This window comes from Carassius gibelio, chromosome B9, assembly GCF_023724105.1.
Source record: "Carassius gibelio isolate Cgi1373 ecotype wild population from Czech Republic chromosome B9, carGib1.2-hapl.c, whole genome shotgun sequence".
Classification (NCBI taxonomy): domain Eukaryota; kingdom Metazoa; phylum Chordata; class Actinopteri; order Cypriniformes; family Cyprinidae; genus Carassius; species Carassius gibelio.
The window spans coordinates 15,204,372-15,221,716 of NC_068404.1; the positions used below are offsets into that span (position 1 = coordinate 15,204,372).

Below are 17,345 nucleotides of genomic sequence, written 5' to 3' on the forward strand. Positions count from 1 at the left end.
TGGGGAGCAGTTGGGAGTTCAGTGCCTTGCTCAAGGGCAAGTCGTGGTATTGCCAGCCCAAGACTCAAACCCACAACCTTAGGGTTAAGGGTCAAATTCTCTAACCACTAGGCCACGACTTCATAGAACCCTTGCAAAAATATTTTATATATTCAAGTTCAAGTTCAAGTCTGCTTTAGGCCTATTGTCAATTTCCACTTGTACAGTACATACATACAGAGAATCGAAATTGCGTTACTCTCAGACCCCGGTGCATACAGATAACATTAACATTAAAGCCTAAAAAATAACTAGATCAAATATAAAATGTAGATACAATAAGGGAATGATAAAAAAAGACATATAATAAAATTAAAAATAAAGTTAAATAAAGCAGCGCAAGGCAAATGACAGATATAGTGCAAATCAATGAAGTGAACAATAGTGCAGTTAAAAGATTTTTTAGTGCAAAAAAATCACTTATTAAAAATATCTTAAGTCTGATTAAAGTGACAAGTGACCAAGAGCAGTTATTTAACTGACTGATGAGGTAGTGGAATGACGTCAGTTCCATGCCGAATGAGGTAGTGAGCAGACCAATGCTGCACAAGTGACTGGGGGGGGGGGGGGGGGGGGGGGGTTCATAGTTCAGTGTACACAGACTATATTAAGAAAGCCACCATTACTGCTCACATCAATGGTTAGATGCTAATTTCCATCTGTGCCTAGCTTTGACGACATGTGCTCTATTTTACGGTCTATGCATGTGCTTCAGTTTATTTCACCTGTAGGATCTCTGCCCGTTGATGCCCAGAACATGTCTGTTATTTGGGAGCATTTCACTGCCTCCTCCATAATTTGGAGAACCACCTAGTATAACAAAAAGTAATATGTTTCCAGATCTTGCTGTTGTTAATGAGTCTTTGGGTTTATTTGTAACTATTAATTTGATGATTTAATTAAATTCTTCAGCTAAATAATTTCAATTAAATTATTAACGGTAAGATGAAAGTGTTATAGGCTATAAAGATGACGACAAGTGGATTTTTGCTTATTGACAAATCACATAATCACGTATCTCTATAGAATTTCAACATTTGCGATTAGACGTACAAATTCTCCTCTGACTGTCATTCAAACAGAAAATTTGCATCTTCTTGGCATTTTAAACATATAATGCAAAATATGCTAATAATCCAGGAGTCAAAAACGAATACTGGCTGATTCTCACCAGCGCTGAGGAAATAAACAAGTACCAAATTACAGTGTCATAAGTGATATGTGTTTCGTCGTTTACTGTATTACCTAGAAATGTTTATATGAACACTACGGATAATAATATTTAATTGAGAGCGAGTGTATGCTGTGGTCCTTCCGCCAACAGACGTCACTGTCTCTCTTGCTTCTGCGTGTTATTTTTCACGCATGCGCAGACGAGGAGAAACTGTCATGGCGGCGGCAGAGAAACCGACGAAAGAGAAGCTTTTATCCACTCTGGATGATATTGAAGTTTTATCAAGGTTTGTGTGCATATATTCTGCATGTTTAGATGAAATAAGCTTTGATGTTATTTCTGTCTGATTTTTTAGCTGTTACAAAGCAGTATGATATTAAACTGCTGTAGTTCATTCATGAATTCCCCATTCATTCCTGCCAACAGTTGCTGGATTAGCTCATAATAGAATAAATAAATCACAGTCTCCGTTGTCCACTCGAGTTTGCGGTTTTCCCAACTGCCAACACATTATAGACTACTACTTTTCACACACACAGCTCCTCTTCGGTTCTCATATTTTGTTGTTTGTGTTGCAGAGAGCTGATAGAGATGCTGGCGCTGTCCAGGACACAGAAACTGCCCCAGCCTGGAGAGGACACTGATGTGAGAGACACTGTTTACACACACAAGCACACACAATACTTAGGACATCATTGAAATCTCAAGAAGACGGATTTGTATCTGATAATTACTGATGTTTAATTCTGATTTAGCCTGGGAAAATTAAAAAAAACAAAAAATCCTAAGAATTTCTAACTAAGAAATGCATTTTGCATTATCTGTTTAATTAGATTCAGCATAAGTATTAATAATTGCCTTGTGAATTGACCGTTTGCTGATTCTGTGGGCAGATACTGGAGCTGTTAGTGCAGAGAGATAAAGAGTTCCAGGAGCTGATGCAGACGGCGGTGGAGCAGGGCAAAGTGCACCAGGAGATGCAGGCTCTGGAGAAGGAGGTCGAGAAGAGAGACAGCGACATCCAGCAGCTCCAGAAACAACTCAAAGAGGCTGAGCATATACTGGTAACTGAGCCACTACGTGTTTGTTTCAGGAGCATTCAGTTACAGATCAGCATGCTTTATTACACCACAAACCATCAGTTTTTGTGCAACTTTGTAGATGTTTAATTTCCAGCAAAAACAACTGCGTGTTGTGAGTTTGATTTGAGAGAAATCATTGAAATTAACAAAATTAACAAAAACATTACAAATGTATTTTAATTCGAGTCAAGGACACCTTAAAAATAACGTCAGCATTGTTATTACTATAGGAATTCCAGTAAATTATGCGTAATGACAAGCAACTGTATTTACACTAACATGGACACCTCAAGATAAAGTGCAACACACAGTATTTTTAGATATTATTCACAATATTTATGTTCTTTAAACTGGCAATAATTCTGTTTTTCATTCATTCTCAGGCCACTGCTGTCTACCAAGCCAAAGAAAAGCTGAAGTCTATCGAAAAGGCCAGAAATGGTATTATTGTGTTATTGAAATTATGACCATATTTTCTGGAAAATAATTCTCTCCTTACTATAATTCACACTAGGTCATATTTACGTTTTGCATTGTTGAGAGGGGAATGACATCGGTGTACAAGACACTTAATTATTACTTTCTGGAACATTATTCCTTCACTAAACAAGAAATATTTTATTTTAATGGTACTCCGAGATGAACAGAAATATAATACAAACATAAATTAAAATGGCATTCATTATTTAAAACAAAAAACAACACATGATCTTCAAGCCTAAAGGAACCGATTTAAACTGCACTATACAAAGAAACTTGGCTTCACATACGCCTGACATGATTTAAAGCTCCAGCATGTTTCAGATGATTTAATATTTGACATATGTTCAGGAAAATATGGGAGTTCTCAGTAGAATTGATTAAGTCATGATACCGAGATGCAAGAACTTGATTTAATGTATTGATTTACCATAGTATCAAATAGATCCTGTTGTAGTTAAAGATGGCCTCTTGTCACCAGGGAGTATCTCTTCAGAGGAGATCATCAAATACGCTCACAGGATCAGTGCCAGTAACGCAGTGTGTGCTCCTCTCAACTGGGTTCCAGGTAAACCGACTTTTATACAGTTCTTTTATTTGTCTCTTTCACATATTTGTTCTTGTTCTTATGATGTGCATGTATCTGTAGGTGACCCCCGCAGGCCGTACCCCACGGATCTGGAGATGCGCAGTGGAATACTGGGTAACATGAGCAACATGCCCACCAACGGAGTGAACGGGCACCTGCCAGGAGACGCACTGGCTGCTGGGAGATTGCCAGGCAGGTTCACTCTTCCGTTTCCTCCGGTTTTCTTTATCATACAAATATTGTGGTTTGTGTGTGGCTGTGGACATTTCTGCTGAAGCACTGAATGTTTCCTTGATGTTTATTTTTGGCTAATGTCTTTCTCCTTTCGCTTTTAGATATTCTAACCCCACAATATCCATGGCAGTCCGCTGATGTTTCCATGGGGATTCTGCCTCCTCACCATGGCAACGATTTTGGCCTGGAGCCACCTGGTCATAACAAGGAAAATGAAGATGATGTTGAGGCCATGTCAACAGATTCCTCCAGCAGCAGCAGTGACTCAGACTGAGTGTGTGTGTGTGTGTGTCCACAGTAAAGAAAGTGTTGTCTGCATCTAGTTTCTGTGATTATAGATCCAGAACATCCACTGCTTTCACGAGAACCGAACCTACATCAGTTCTCTTTTCAGCAAAGCCTCATTTGCTTATTTCTTTCATTCTTCAGATGCCTTGCGGTCATCATTTGTGTATAACTTTATCCCACTGGTCTCAAATGTCACCAGTGTGTCGTTTTCAATGTGTGCAGAGTGACAGGCTCATTTGCATTTATTTGTAATCTAGTGAAGCATTTCTGGTTTACAGTTGGAATATAAATAGCAATGTAAATACCTCTGAACTTTCAGAGTCTGTAAATAAAACCTTTTTAAAAAATATATATAGTTTTGTTCATTTTACCCTGTCTGTTTTGTGTATACAGAAGCGCGTTGTAGTTTTAAAATGCTTTGTTTCCCCTGTGGAGCTGCGGTAAGGTAGTAAAGGAATAGGTCTGATTTAAATGACCCCTCGGGTTCAGTTTTCCATTATATATAGTATACCATGACCTCTAAAAGTGCTTGCACGTATCCTACTCTGTGCATGATCATTGCGCTTAGACTGTCGACTTCAGTTTATTATAGTGCTTGCTAGACAGTTTTGATATTGCTGTAACATTCAGGTTAGGCTGAACATACAAATGGCACTGTCTGAAACTGTTTCAAAGATAATTTTTCAGTCTTGGGTATCTAATTTTAGTTTAAACCTTCTCTTAAATTCATATAAAATTCTCAAGAATCTCCTATTGAGACTGGACATTTAAAATCTAACCATAAACATTTGAATCACACTTATTTGCATACTGAATATTGATAATTTATTTAAAATGTCTTGAGATTTGGGCACACCTGGCCCAGAATTTGCTTTTTTATGTACATCCATCAGTCTCAGCCTTTCTGTCCTTTCCTCATTTACATTCAAGTTTCTAGTTTAACTACAGTTTTATTTAACATACTTTCAATCCACTTTTAGGGTCATGTAGGCTATTTCATTTAGGAAATTATCTAATTGTAATTATCTTTTTTTCATACTAGTTAGAAACAAAATCTAGACAAACTACATAATGTGCTTGAATCAGTGTTTCTAGTAATATTAGTTGTAAAAACATGTTTACTGCCTCTCTTTTAAAATAATACATTCTGAACTTACATTTAGCCATTTAGCAGACGATTTTATCCAAAAGGGACTTACAAATGAGGACAATGGAAGCAATCAAAATCAAGAAAAGAGCCATGATGTACAAGTGCTATAATAAGACTCAGTTAGCTTAAAGCAGTACACAAATCAAGGGCTTTTAAATAATATAATAAATTAAAAGAAAACAGAAAAAGATTAGAGCAAGCTAGTGTTAGAGGTCTTGTTTGCTTTTGTTAATTGTATAATAAATGAAAAGAACACAGAATACAAAAAGATTAGAAAGCTAGTGATCCAAATCACTTTGATCTTTTATTATATTGCACATGGTGACTGGGTGTAATGGTGCCAGAATACCCTTCTGAGCATTGAATTAATACTTTGAACATTTTATGAATATTTTTGGTCGGGCATAGGTGCTGTTTTAACATTGGCCACCAGATGGCGCATTAACACTAATTAGCACAGCATTTTAATCGTTCTATATTTCATGAATTAATACGTCTTATTATTTATTTAGTATGTACAAAATACTTACATCTGTTTAAACAAATATAGAATCAGGCAAATATATGACAATATAGACTATTAAAAATGTAATAATTATTAATATCTACATGATAGTGTAGATACAGAGATGTCAGACATATCCTATTGTTTCCAGATGTTATGATCTGATGATCCTGTATGAAAGCATTGACTGTGTTGATTCAAAGTCTATTTTTAGTCTTTTCACAGTTTGTGTCCAGCATTAAAATATGGGTATTCAGTGCATGCTTTTTAGCACACGACGTTAATGCGTGCTAATGTTAAGTGTACCAATAGTTGTGTCAGGACATTTTAGAGCTGTTCCTGCTTGTAATTAAAGGGGTCATATGATGTTGCTAAAAATAAAATAATTTTTTGTATTTGTTGTAATGCTTCCATGCTTTATACATACTGTACATTATTGTTTTTCATCTATGAGTCACCTTTCTGAAAGGTGAAAGTGTGCTCTGATTGGCCAGCTATCCAGTGCATTGCGATTGGCTGAATACTTCAAGGGTGTGATGGAAATGTTAAGCCCCTTACCAAACTGTAATGCCATGTCCCGGCATGACAAGACAAAAACAATAAAACCCATTACAAACGAGGCATTCGTTGCATCCAGTAGGGACATAATTACTGATTATAATGACTTTTACTGTCTTTTCATGCATTGTGTATCACGCCGCATAACCATAAAAACATGTCCGCATTTGTGATCGGAGAGTGATGAACTACTGGCGGCTTGAGTGAGGAGCAGCCGGGGCTTAGTCCGCGGTGAAAGCTGATCTGGCGATCTACAGCGCAAAGTTAATGTATTTCCACAGGGACCAGCACAAATCAGATCTAGGCATGATGAAGCAGATATCATCCTCTTTATCAGATATCAAGGCCAAAGAAAGTAGTTTCATTGTCACAATGAAACACACAGCCTCTCCACAACATGGCGCCAGCGGAAACAGAGAGAATAAAAGCTACATCTTCTTTGCGTGAATATTTGGACGGTGTTATGCAAATCCTCCCACATCGTGATGTAGATGTGGGCTGTGTGTTACAGTGAGCCGTTTTAGGAGGGCGTGGAGAAGTTTAACATTTCATAAAGAATAACTCTTTGGATTTGAGACTTTAGTCTTTGCAGCTTTACAGATCTTCTTTATGCACCAAGATATTATAACACTTTAAAGAGTAAGGACAAATGTTAAATTGCATCATATGACCCCTTTAAGATTGAATTAGCTGCTAGTGAATCACAATAATTAATTATTTCCCATCTGTGCCTCATTTACAAGCACAAAGGTAAGGGAACAAACTCTGTGTTCTCTGCTTCTGTCACTTAATTTCTTCTTTTTAGATTTTTTTTGCCTGCCTATGCTCCGGGCAAGCTGTGGGGTGAACGGGGAAGGACGAACAAAAAGTTGGTGGAAAGAATGATTAAAGTCACCATGAGAATAAAATGTTAAATTCTTATTTTTTTAATGGAATACTGTTTATTATAAATAATGTATCAGTGCAATTCTTTTTTTTATTTTTTATTTTTTTTTTATTAATGTGTTCTTATAATCTTTAATAAAAAAACGTTAAGATCAGATGTATTGCTTCAGCTCACAGATTTAACAAAAAACAACTCAGCCACAAATTTGCCTATAAACCTTGCTCAGCTGTAAGGTTAATGTTTTTTACATGATCAAATGTGCAAAGAAATATATAAACAAACCAAAAACAATGCTTTCTAATTTCACATCACACTCACATTCAACCTTTATTAACTATATATTATCTACAGTACAAACACTTATTTAAATTGAGCAGATATTCCTTTTATATCTCTTTGCTTCTCTTTCTGCTCTTCGCCTTTAACTTTGTTTTGTCTTCAGTGCTCAACACTTGGCCAATATTACAGGTAATTCGTCATCGGCAGAGACATTCATTTGATGAATGTATAATTGGAAAGCAGCCGGAAATCTTCAAAAGATCATGCCAAATCCCATGATTATGAAAGACATGCCTGTGACATTTGGGTCAGAGACATCTCACACCTCTGCGTAGACGCTAGTGATTAATCACCTGGTATCACAACCTTAGTTCAGGAAAAGAACTGATTTAAATTTAATCTGATGTGATGTAAGTTTATTTATACTGCTTGTTCTGTGTTCAAGACTGACTGAAATTCCCAACAGAATGTCTTTTAGTGTACAATGTTGAAAGACAACAAGATTTTTGTCTTGTGTTTTAGTAAAGACATCTCAACATATTTAAAACAATTTCATTTTAACTTCAAAGGAATATGGCCATTAGGTATTAGGACATGTTTTCAGAGAATGTATGTTGTATATACTGAAAGTTTGGAGTGTTACAAGATCTACAAAGATCTGTAAAGTTGCAAAGACTAAAGTCTCACATCCAAAGAAATATATATATATATTTTAATATATTTTTTTTTTTTTTTTTTTTTTTTTTTTATAAAAGACTTGTCCACACCCTCTTAAAATGCCTTGTTTAAACAAGCCCCCACATCTACATCACGATGTGGGAAGATTTGCATAACGCTGCTCAAATGTTCACGCAAAGTAAGAAGGTGTAACTTTTATTCTCTCTGTTACCGCCGGCACCATGACGTGGAGATGCTGTGTGTTTCATTGTGAAAGCGAAACCTTCTTTGGCCTTCCAAAAGAGGATGATATCTGCTTCATCATGCCTAGAGCTGATTCAATTCAGTTCAATTCAAGTTTATTTGTATAGCGCTTTTTACAAAATAAATCGTTACAAAGCAACTTTACAGAAAATTATGTTTCTACAATATTTAGTAGTAGCTAATAGTTTGTGCACATTTGACAGGATTTTAGAAAAAATAAAAATAATAATAATAATAAAAGACGTAGTCAGCTAGACGATGAACTATCAATATTATTAATTAAGTTATTATATGATTCAGTCACACATTTAGCAATAATTGTTAGTTCTGTTTGTTGATTCAGGGTTAGCATCATCTGGGGTCCTCTGAGGGTCAGCATCATCTCTTCTCAGGTTTTCTGGATCCAGACTGGAGCTTGTGTAAATCCTAGTTACCATGGGAAGTAAATCCCGTGGTGAAACATAGAAACAAAATAAAGACATCATCAGCATAGCTGCTGATCCAACAAAGTAAAATTAGTTTAACCCAAGCTAATGAATAAAAATGCACCTTTGATCAGATGCAACTACACTCACAATTTAAAAGATACATTATTCGAATGCTTGGCGAAAGAGATGTGTTTTTAATCTAGATTTAAACAGAGAGAGTGTGTCTGAACCCCGAACATTATCAGGAAGGCTATTCCAGAGATTGGGAGCCAAATGTGAGAAAGCTCTACCTCCTTTAGTGGACTTTGCTATCCTAGGAACTACCAAAAGTCCAGCGTTTTGTGACCTTAGGGTGCGTGATGGGTTGTAGCGTGGTATAAGGCTAGTAAGGTCTGCAGGAGCTAAACCATTTAGGGCCTTATAGGTAAGTAATGATAATTTGTAACTGATACGGAACTTAATAGGTAGCCAGTGCAGAGACTGTAAAATTGGGGTAATATGATCATATTTTCTTGACCTCGTAAGGACTCTAGCTGCTGCATTTTGTACTACCTGTAGCTTTTTTATTGACGAAGCTGGACAACCACCTAGAAGTGCATTACAATAGTCCAGTCTAGAGGTCATGAATGCATGAACTAGCTGATCCGTGCTGGTCGCTGAGGAAATACATTAACTTTGCGCTGTGGATCGCCCGATCAGATTTCACTGTGGAAGAAGCAGAATCCAGCCCGGGGTCATCACATTTGGTTGCCGCAAGCCCCCGGCTGCTCCTTCATCGAATCTGCTGGCCGTTCCTCACTCTTGGCAAGGACAGTCTGGATCTTATGACTCACAGTCTGTAAGTGTGTTTTTATATTTAAAGAATTTGCCACTGATGATTCAAGCACGAGTTTTGAGCAGTGTAGAGTAGCGCTTGTTGTTTGTCATTTCAAATGCAGACATTGTTTCATGTTTATGCGGTGCGATATGCAACACAATGCATAAAAAGACATTATAAGTCATTATAATCAGTAGTTATGTCCCACTGGATGCAACAAATGCCTTGTTTTTAATGGGTTTTATTGGTTTTGTCTTGTGCCGGGACACACGGCATCACAGTATGGTAAGGGGCGTAACATTTCCGTCACACGCTTGAGGTATTCAGCCAATCACAATGCACTGAATAGTTGGCCAATCAGAGCACACCTCACTTTTCAGATTGATGAGCTTTGTAAACAACTACATGTTTCAGAAAGACGGGGCACAGAGGAGAAAAAATAATGTACAGCATGTGGAAAATATATATTTTTTAACCTTAAACCAAAATCATTTCATTACACCAAATACAAAAAATATATATTTATCTTTAGCAACATCATATGAACCCTTTAATTACTCACCCTCAAAAACTAACCCCTTAATTATTATATAAATAATTACTATAAATATATAAATTAATTATAAATTAACTATAAATTAATTTAAATTGCTACTATATATATATATATATATATATATATATATATATATATATATTAAAATAGAAAACACTCGCTAAATGTTTTATTTATTTATTTATTTACTAACAGTTGTTATTTAATGCTAGAATTAAATTTATTTATTGTATTTATTAATTAATATTAATATTAGTAATATAAATGTTTAAACATAAAAACATCAATACATTTTAAAATATAATCAAATACAAAATAAAATTAAAACACCATCAAGTTTTTCCAACACAGTTCATTATGTCACATATTTTGAAATCAAAAATAGCTCTCTCGCTGTAAGTCTCCACCATTGTCATTCAACAGCATGTACATCAAACACACACCTTGCAAGGGGGCACATAATGACTCAGTAAATCACGACAGGGTGGCCAGTGTCTCTATGGCAATCTCTGACTCATTCGACAACATCGCCGTCTTCAGTCCATCAACACGTTCCCATAATGCAAAAGGAGTGTAAATGAAGTGATGATCCCATAGTTCCACTTCAGTATGTAGCCTATTATATGAAATATGTGTTTCGTTATATACTTGGGGTCTTTGCACCCTAGAATCCCAATGCTCCCATGTTTACATGATGTACTGTATAATGCTCTTCTGCAGAATTAATAGTGATGAAAATCTAATCTTGTTCACGTTGTTAAATATTTTGTAAGACAAAACGACTACATTAAAGACTTAGTTGCAAATGATGATTCTACTATTAGGGTCTCTTTGATCACATGGATGAGCTGCGGGCATGTCTCTGCTCTCTAGAGAGAATGTGCTATTAGTGGAAACTGACTTTCTAAGGACTTCTCACCTGCTTACCCACCACATGTGTCTCTGTGTTTCTGTCTACCCTTCCGATATGTATCTTTAGCCTTTGTTAGTTTATCATCAAAGTACTCAATTATAAAATAATAGCAATGTTAGATAATTACCATCAATAATTATAGTAATTTACATAGAGACTCGTTTAGGGTTTGTAAGAGCACAAAATGATTTGAGAGGTTGATTAGGTACTCACGGGAGTGTATTGTCATCTTGTGACTTTCCTTTCTTCTAGAGAGTTCTATAACACTTATTTACTTTGTGTAAGGCATAATGTATGGTCTATAAGAAAAACAACAAATCCAGCACAATGCATAAAACAATTAGTGAACAATATTACAGTAAAATGGACACTGAAGTCATCTGAGACATTGTTAGTATCTTTTATACACTAATATAGTTTTTATTAATATATTTTGAATATTTTTATTTCCGTATTTTCTGTTTTCAGTTTAGTTAAAGTTTTAGTAATTTTATTACGTCTGTGTTTTTATTCATTTATAATTTCAGTTTAATTTTTTTAGTACATATAAGTTTTAATATAACACTGATTTGTCTGAAAGAAAAAAGTCATATACACGTAGGATGTTTTTAGGTTGAGTAAAACACAAGCTAATTTTCATTTTTGGGTGAACTAACCCTGTAAATTAAAAAAAGAGATATTATTAACTTATGGCATTAACTTAACATGTGTCATTTGGGCCTTTCAAACTCCTTCACAAGACCTTAAAGTCCTACTATTTGAATTGACAGAACTAAACACCTTTCTCCATATTTTGATTTTGAACGTGTCTAGACCACATAAAATGTGTAGCCTATTATTTGTCATTGAATGTTTGCATTTAAGATTGTGATAATGAATATTTACATTGCATGAACTTAGGCATTTTGATACTGAAGAAATCAAGCCAAGGTCTCATTAACCAAGTGCATTTTATCCCTGTCACTAATCCTGTCCTTAAATATAGACTTTACTATTTAAGTCTGTCTGACAAATAAATGTTTTAACTTGGATCAGATAATAAAAGCTGATATAAGGCAGCTGGAGAAAAGGGTTTAGAAAAATGTATTTGCTTCTGTCAGATTTGTACAGGGGTGTGAGTGTTTGTTTTGCCGCTGAGAGCAGCTGGCTCTTTTCCCACCATACAGTCTGTCTGAACATGTATTTCTCCCCTATGTAACAAATGAGGGTCTGTCCACTGACTGCACTCTGTAACAAACTGTTAAAGACTATGGAGAATGGCCATTTCTGCTCCCCCCCCTATTTTATGTCTTAAATACACAAGAACATGCTGAAAATACCAGAGCTGGGCATAATTCAGAATTACAAAACTGGCAGTACAGAATTTTAAAACACCAGTTCATATTGCAAATTTGAATTAAATTAGCCACAACACACAGGAAGTAGAATGTTGTTTTCAATCGGGAATAACTGTCTCACTGACGGAAAGGTAATGGGATTCTGAAAAAAAAAAAAAATGACCTGGTCAGTAATCTGTTTGGCCATAAGGCCTATAAAACCTTTAAATTATAAGACTTTTAGCTTTTATCATAAGGATATTTTCTTTTTATTGATGCTGTTAATATTTTATAATGGGGGCAGCTGTGGCCTTATGGTTAGAGAGTTTGACTTAAAAACCCAAAAGGTTGCAGGTTCGAATCTCTGTGCTGGCAGGAGTTGTAGGTGGAGGGAGTTAATGAACAGCACTCTCTTCCACCCTCAATACCCATTGCTGAAGTGCCCTTGAGCAAGGCACTGAAACCCCAGTTGCTCCCCGGGTGCTGGAAATAACTTAGATTCAGAGATGTCAGACATATCCTTATTTTTTCAGATGTTATGATCTGATCCTGTATAAAAGCATTGACTGGGTATATTCTATTTTAGTAAATTCTGGGTAAAAAGTTTATTTTCAGTCCATTCACAGGTTGTGTCCAGCATTAAAATATGGGGATTCAATGCATGGCTTTTTAACACGTGAAGTTATGGTCTAGTGGTTAGAGAGTATGACTCCTAACCCTAAGGTTGTTGGTTTGAGTCTTGGGACGGTGTTCTGTTGATTTGTCCTACGCTGTCAGATTTTCCTACCTCCCACTAAAACAGTGGGTGGTACAATCCGACAAACGAAAAATGCTACTGTAAAGTTATGGTTTATTAACGTCTACACCTACCACAACCCTAAACCTACCCTTAAAGTACTGCAAATACAGTAATTATGTGTTATATCCGCGGTTGTAGCTAGAAGGGATACAGCTACAGGAAACCAACAATTAATATTATTTTCTACAAATTAAAAAAAAACAAGATTGCGTTTTTATTAAAGTCTACACCTACCCCAACCCTAAACCTGACCTTACAGTAATGCAGATACATTAAATAACGTTATTTAGCATGAGAAAAAGGACACGATATTGATGTGCGCGTGAGCAGTAAACCCGTGTAGGAAAATCTGACGGGTAGGATAAAATGTCAGGACACCAGCAATACCATGACTGAGGTGTCCTTGAGCAAGGCACTGAACCCCCAACTGCTCCCTGGGTGCTGCAGCATTAATGGCTGCTCACCGCTCTGGGTGTGTATTCACGGTGTGTTCCAACCCGATCTCATGGCAATTCGTACATTTTTCACAAGGTGGCTTATTCGTACAAATTCGTACGACCACACTCGTACAAATTCATACGATTGTTGCCAAATCGTAAGTATTTTAGGATTTGCACAATTCTTATGAATTTGTACGAATGACCTACACCTAACCCCACCCCTAAACCTAACCATCACTGGGGTCGTATAAAATCGTACGAGTGAGGTCGTACAAATTCGTACGAATTGGTCATGAGATAGCGTTGTGTGTTCACTTCTCAATGCTGTGTTAAATGCAGAGCACCAATTCCAACTATGGGTTACCAAACATGGCAAATGTCACAAAAAGTTTCATGGTTTCCACCAAAATATTTAGCAACCATTTTCAACGCTGATAGTAATACATGTTTCTTAAAAAAAAAAAAAAAAAAAGCAGCATATTAGAATGATTTCTGAGGTAATGACTGCTGAAAATATTAGTTTTGCCATCCAAGAATCATTTACATTTCGAAATACATTAAAATAGAAAGTTAGAGGGATATTTGAAGTTGTAATATTTGATACTGTTTTACTGTATTTTTGATCAAACAAATGCAGCCTTGTGCATTAGAGACGTTTTTTACTGACTTTTAAATGGTAGTGTGTATTACACTGGTGTGATTAGTCTCTGTCAGTTTGATTGTCTTGTAGGAGTGAGGATGCTCATGCACAACAATGAATCCTGTTGAAAGCGGTTTACTGCGGTGCTCTGATACTTTGTTGAATTCAGAGTGCTTTTATCTATTTATAATTAAAATAATTCTGCCCTTGAAGATACATTATACGAACATGGGCTCAATTTATGCAGCGTCTTTCTTGGAATAATTGCGTTGGGACATTTTTCCTGTAATGAACTCTTACAGACAACCAGATGAGGAAAATGTGTTTTTGCAGAGAATTTAATGAAGGGAATCAGAGCATATTTTGGCACAGGAAGAAGTGTTGATTCAAAGTTGCCTCTCATCTTCAACTCATTTTCTCAATTTCACACAGGTATAACATTAAAAGAGAGAGAAGATACATTCAACTGCAAATAAAACGATCTGACAAGACAGAGCCACGCTGAATTAAATTCCGATCATGCTGTTTGTGTACAAGTGTGTGGGTTTATGCCTCTTGGGGCAGCAATTGTTGATCATCAAACACAGATCTCCAGCAAAGACTCATTCTTTCTGGCTGCAGTCGTCTTTTTATCCTAATCCTGACAGAATGCTATGGCACAGTTATGATTCTGAAAAACATGTCATTTTGAGTACATTGTGCAGCAGTGATAACACATTACTCTGTGTGGGACAGCATTAGGGGCAGTGCATGTGTTCCAAAGACACACATACAATAAATATTAATGCACTCTTGCTAAAGTAGGAAAATTTGTCTCCACTGTCAGAAAATATTCATATCTAGATGAAGGTATTTACCCTGTAGGTGTCTGTATGTGTCAGCGGCTTCAAGCTGCTTGAACAAAGCTCTGAAGAGCACTAGGAGTGCCAGCTGGTCTTTACTTTAATTTGCACACAGATATTTCATAAATAACAGCAGATAGTGTCTGGATCGATCATTAAATGTAGAAATATCTCAATTGTGTGCGTCTTTCACACAGTAAGGCCAGTGATACACTTACGTAACGTCTGGACAGAATGAAGAGCTTTTCTCTCATCCTTTTCTTCTTTTATCATGACGGATAATTAAATCTTTTCTGTCCTTCCGCTTTTTTGGTCTGTTTATCACACTGTAGTGAAAGCGTGAAGACAGTGGGTTGTTTTCGAGCTTGTTTCCCCCTTTAGTCAAAATCATGAATGAAAAGGCAAGTGTTCTTATCTGCACAGAGCGAGCAGTGGATGAGTCACCTCTATTGCACGGCTAAAAAGAGAGAGATAGAGGTGACTTGGGTTTATTAAGGGTAACATGATGAAGTCCGTCTCACACAGCCAGAAGAGAAAGAGAGAGGAAATATGAGGAGGGGAAATACCCTCAAGACAATGAAAGAGACTGAATTCTGTATACTGTCCACAGAAAATGATGTATATTTTCTGAGGCAGAGATGATTTTTGGAATTACTGGTCAACAAAAAGCAAATAAGCAATTACAGGTTCATCTTTCTGTATTACGTTTAGCACTGTATACTACATGTGTGTGTAAAGGTCAGGACTGATACTGATTGTTGTAGAACAGCAGGTTTGAACTTCTGTAATAAGAAAAGTATTTTACAGAAACAGTACAAGAAGTGTCTGTGGGTGTACACGGGAGCAGAACCTGGGGATGGTTGTAACACTGTAATGTTAACCACTGTTTGAACCTGCAGTGTGCTTTATAATTGGATTTGATTGCAAGTATTCACTTATTTTCTTGTCCTGGGCCTACAAAGATTGGACAAAATGGGATGGCGTATAAGCCAACATTGGCACAATTTAATAATGACTGACTTGTATGTTATGTTTTTTTATTTATTTTTTATTTATCAGGTGTATATTTACCATTCACTGTAAAATAAATCATGAATATAAAGTATACCCAGGCTTTAAACATTTCCTCATTATAAAGAAAACACTTTCCATGCGATTTAGCATACTGCGTTCATATTTTGGTTTCATCTGCTCGCCTGTACATGGTTATATATTTTAGTATATAAACTGTATAAACAGCATTTTATATCTTTATCTGTTAAGGCTTTTCTTCATAATGATTTTCAATGGGAGGAAAACCCCTAACATGCATTTTGGCTCATGCATTCATATTCTGGCCACATCTGCTCGTCTGTATATGGTTTGCAACATCAGTAAGGTTTATACTGAGTTTGGTCTTATATCACTGTATTAATGCATTAACTCATGTTAAACATTTTCTTTATAACTTGTTTTCTATGGGGAGAAAACACAAAATTATTTGTGTTTTGAGAAGAGGAATGTGAGAGGAAATTGGTTTTCAGTGGTTGAGGTTTTAGGACATTAAGCCATGTTTAGTATTTTGTACATTAAGCATTTTAATACACCAGATGTGTTACGTCAAAAGCATAGAACCCATTACAATTAGTTATCAACAGTGAATGCGCACTGACAGAAAACACAGGTAATCAACGGATGACCCTTTTAACAGTGCATGGATGTACTCCATGCACTGTTAACAGGACTAATGGGTTTGGAACGTTTGCTTTGACACATCCAAACATGGTATGAATGTTTCAAACGTTTAGCAAGTAAATATAATGTTTCAGCTTGTGTCATTGTTAATCTTTGGCCTAAGCTCACCTTAAATAAATGCCCCCTGATGTTCTCTGAATGCACACTGGCGGATAGCACTACCCCCACTGAGGAACGCTGACTTATACCACTTTTCCATCAGGGCTGTTGGGAACCGGGTTACACTTTTCAGGTTTTTCATGATCCTGGTTCCGAACTGGCCCTAAGACATTGCTGGACTCAAACAAGGGACCTATGGAGTTCAGGTGAATTAGCAACATTAACAAGAAAAATTTAAATATGTCAGTTCAGCAGTAGTTAGGGAAAAAAAACTAAAAAAAACAAAACAACAACAACAATGCTTTCTTTCCACAATAGATATCAAGTGATTCCAGTCACATGTTGGTGATGTAGCTATTACCTGCCAGTGAACGAGTGCCACCCTCGGCTGAGCACCAGCTCTAGCACCAGTCTCAGTGGAAAATTAGAGAAAATTCTGTTGAAATTCTAATTTCAGTACGATTGTGAATTCCATGTGAAGGTTTCTGATGTTAATCTTTTTAAGTGTTTCAGACCACCCCATCTACTGATACAATTTACCCCTGTAGTGGGGTAGCTTACAACAACAGCACTCGT

General features: G+C 36.3%; 1 protein-coding gene across 1 annotated transcript; it reads left to right on the forward strand.

The window, feature by feature from the left end:
- The first annotated feature begins 1,342 nt into the window (after positions 1-1,342).
- med4 (mediator complex subunit 4) lies at positions 1,343-4,235 on the forward strand. Its single transcript, XM_052564726.1, has 7 exons — positions 1,343-1,499; positions 1,792-1,858; positions 2,107-2,277; positions 2,679-2,736; positions 3,257-3,343; positions 3,425-3,556; positions 3,700-4,235. The coding sequence occupies exons 1-7, from the start codon at positions 1,405-1,407 to the stop codon at positions 3,870-3,872; spliced, it is 783 nt and encodes a 260-aa protein (XP_052420686.1). The 5' UTR covers positions 1,343-1,404; the 3' UTR covers positions 3,873-4,235.
- The last annotated feature ends 13,110 nt before the right edge of the window (positions 4,236-17,345 follow it).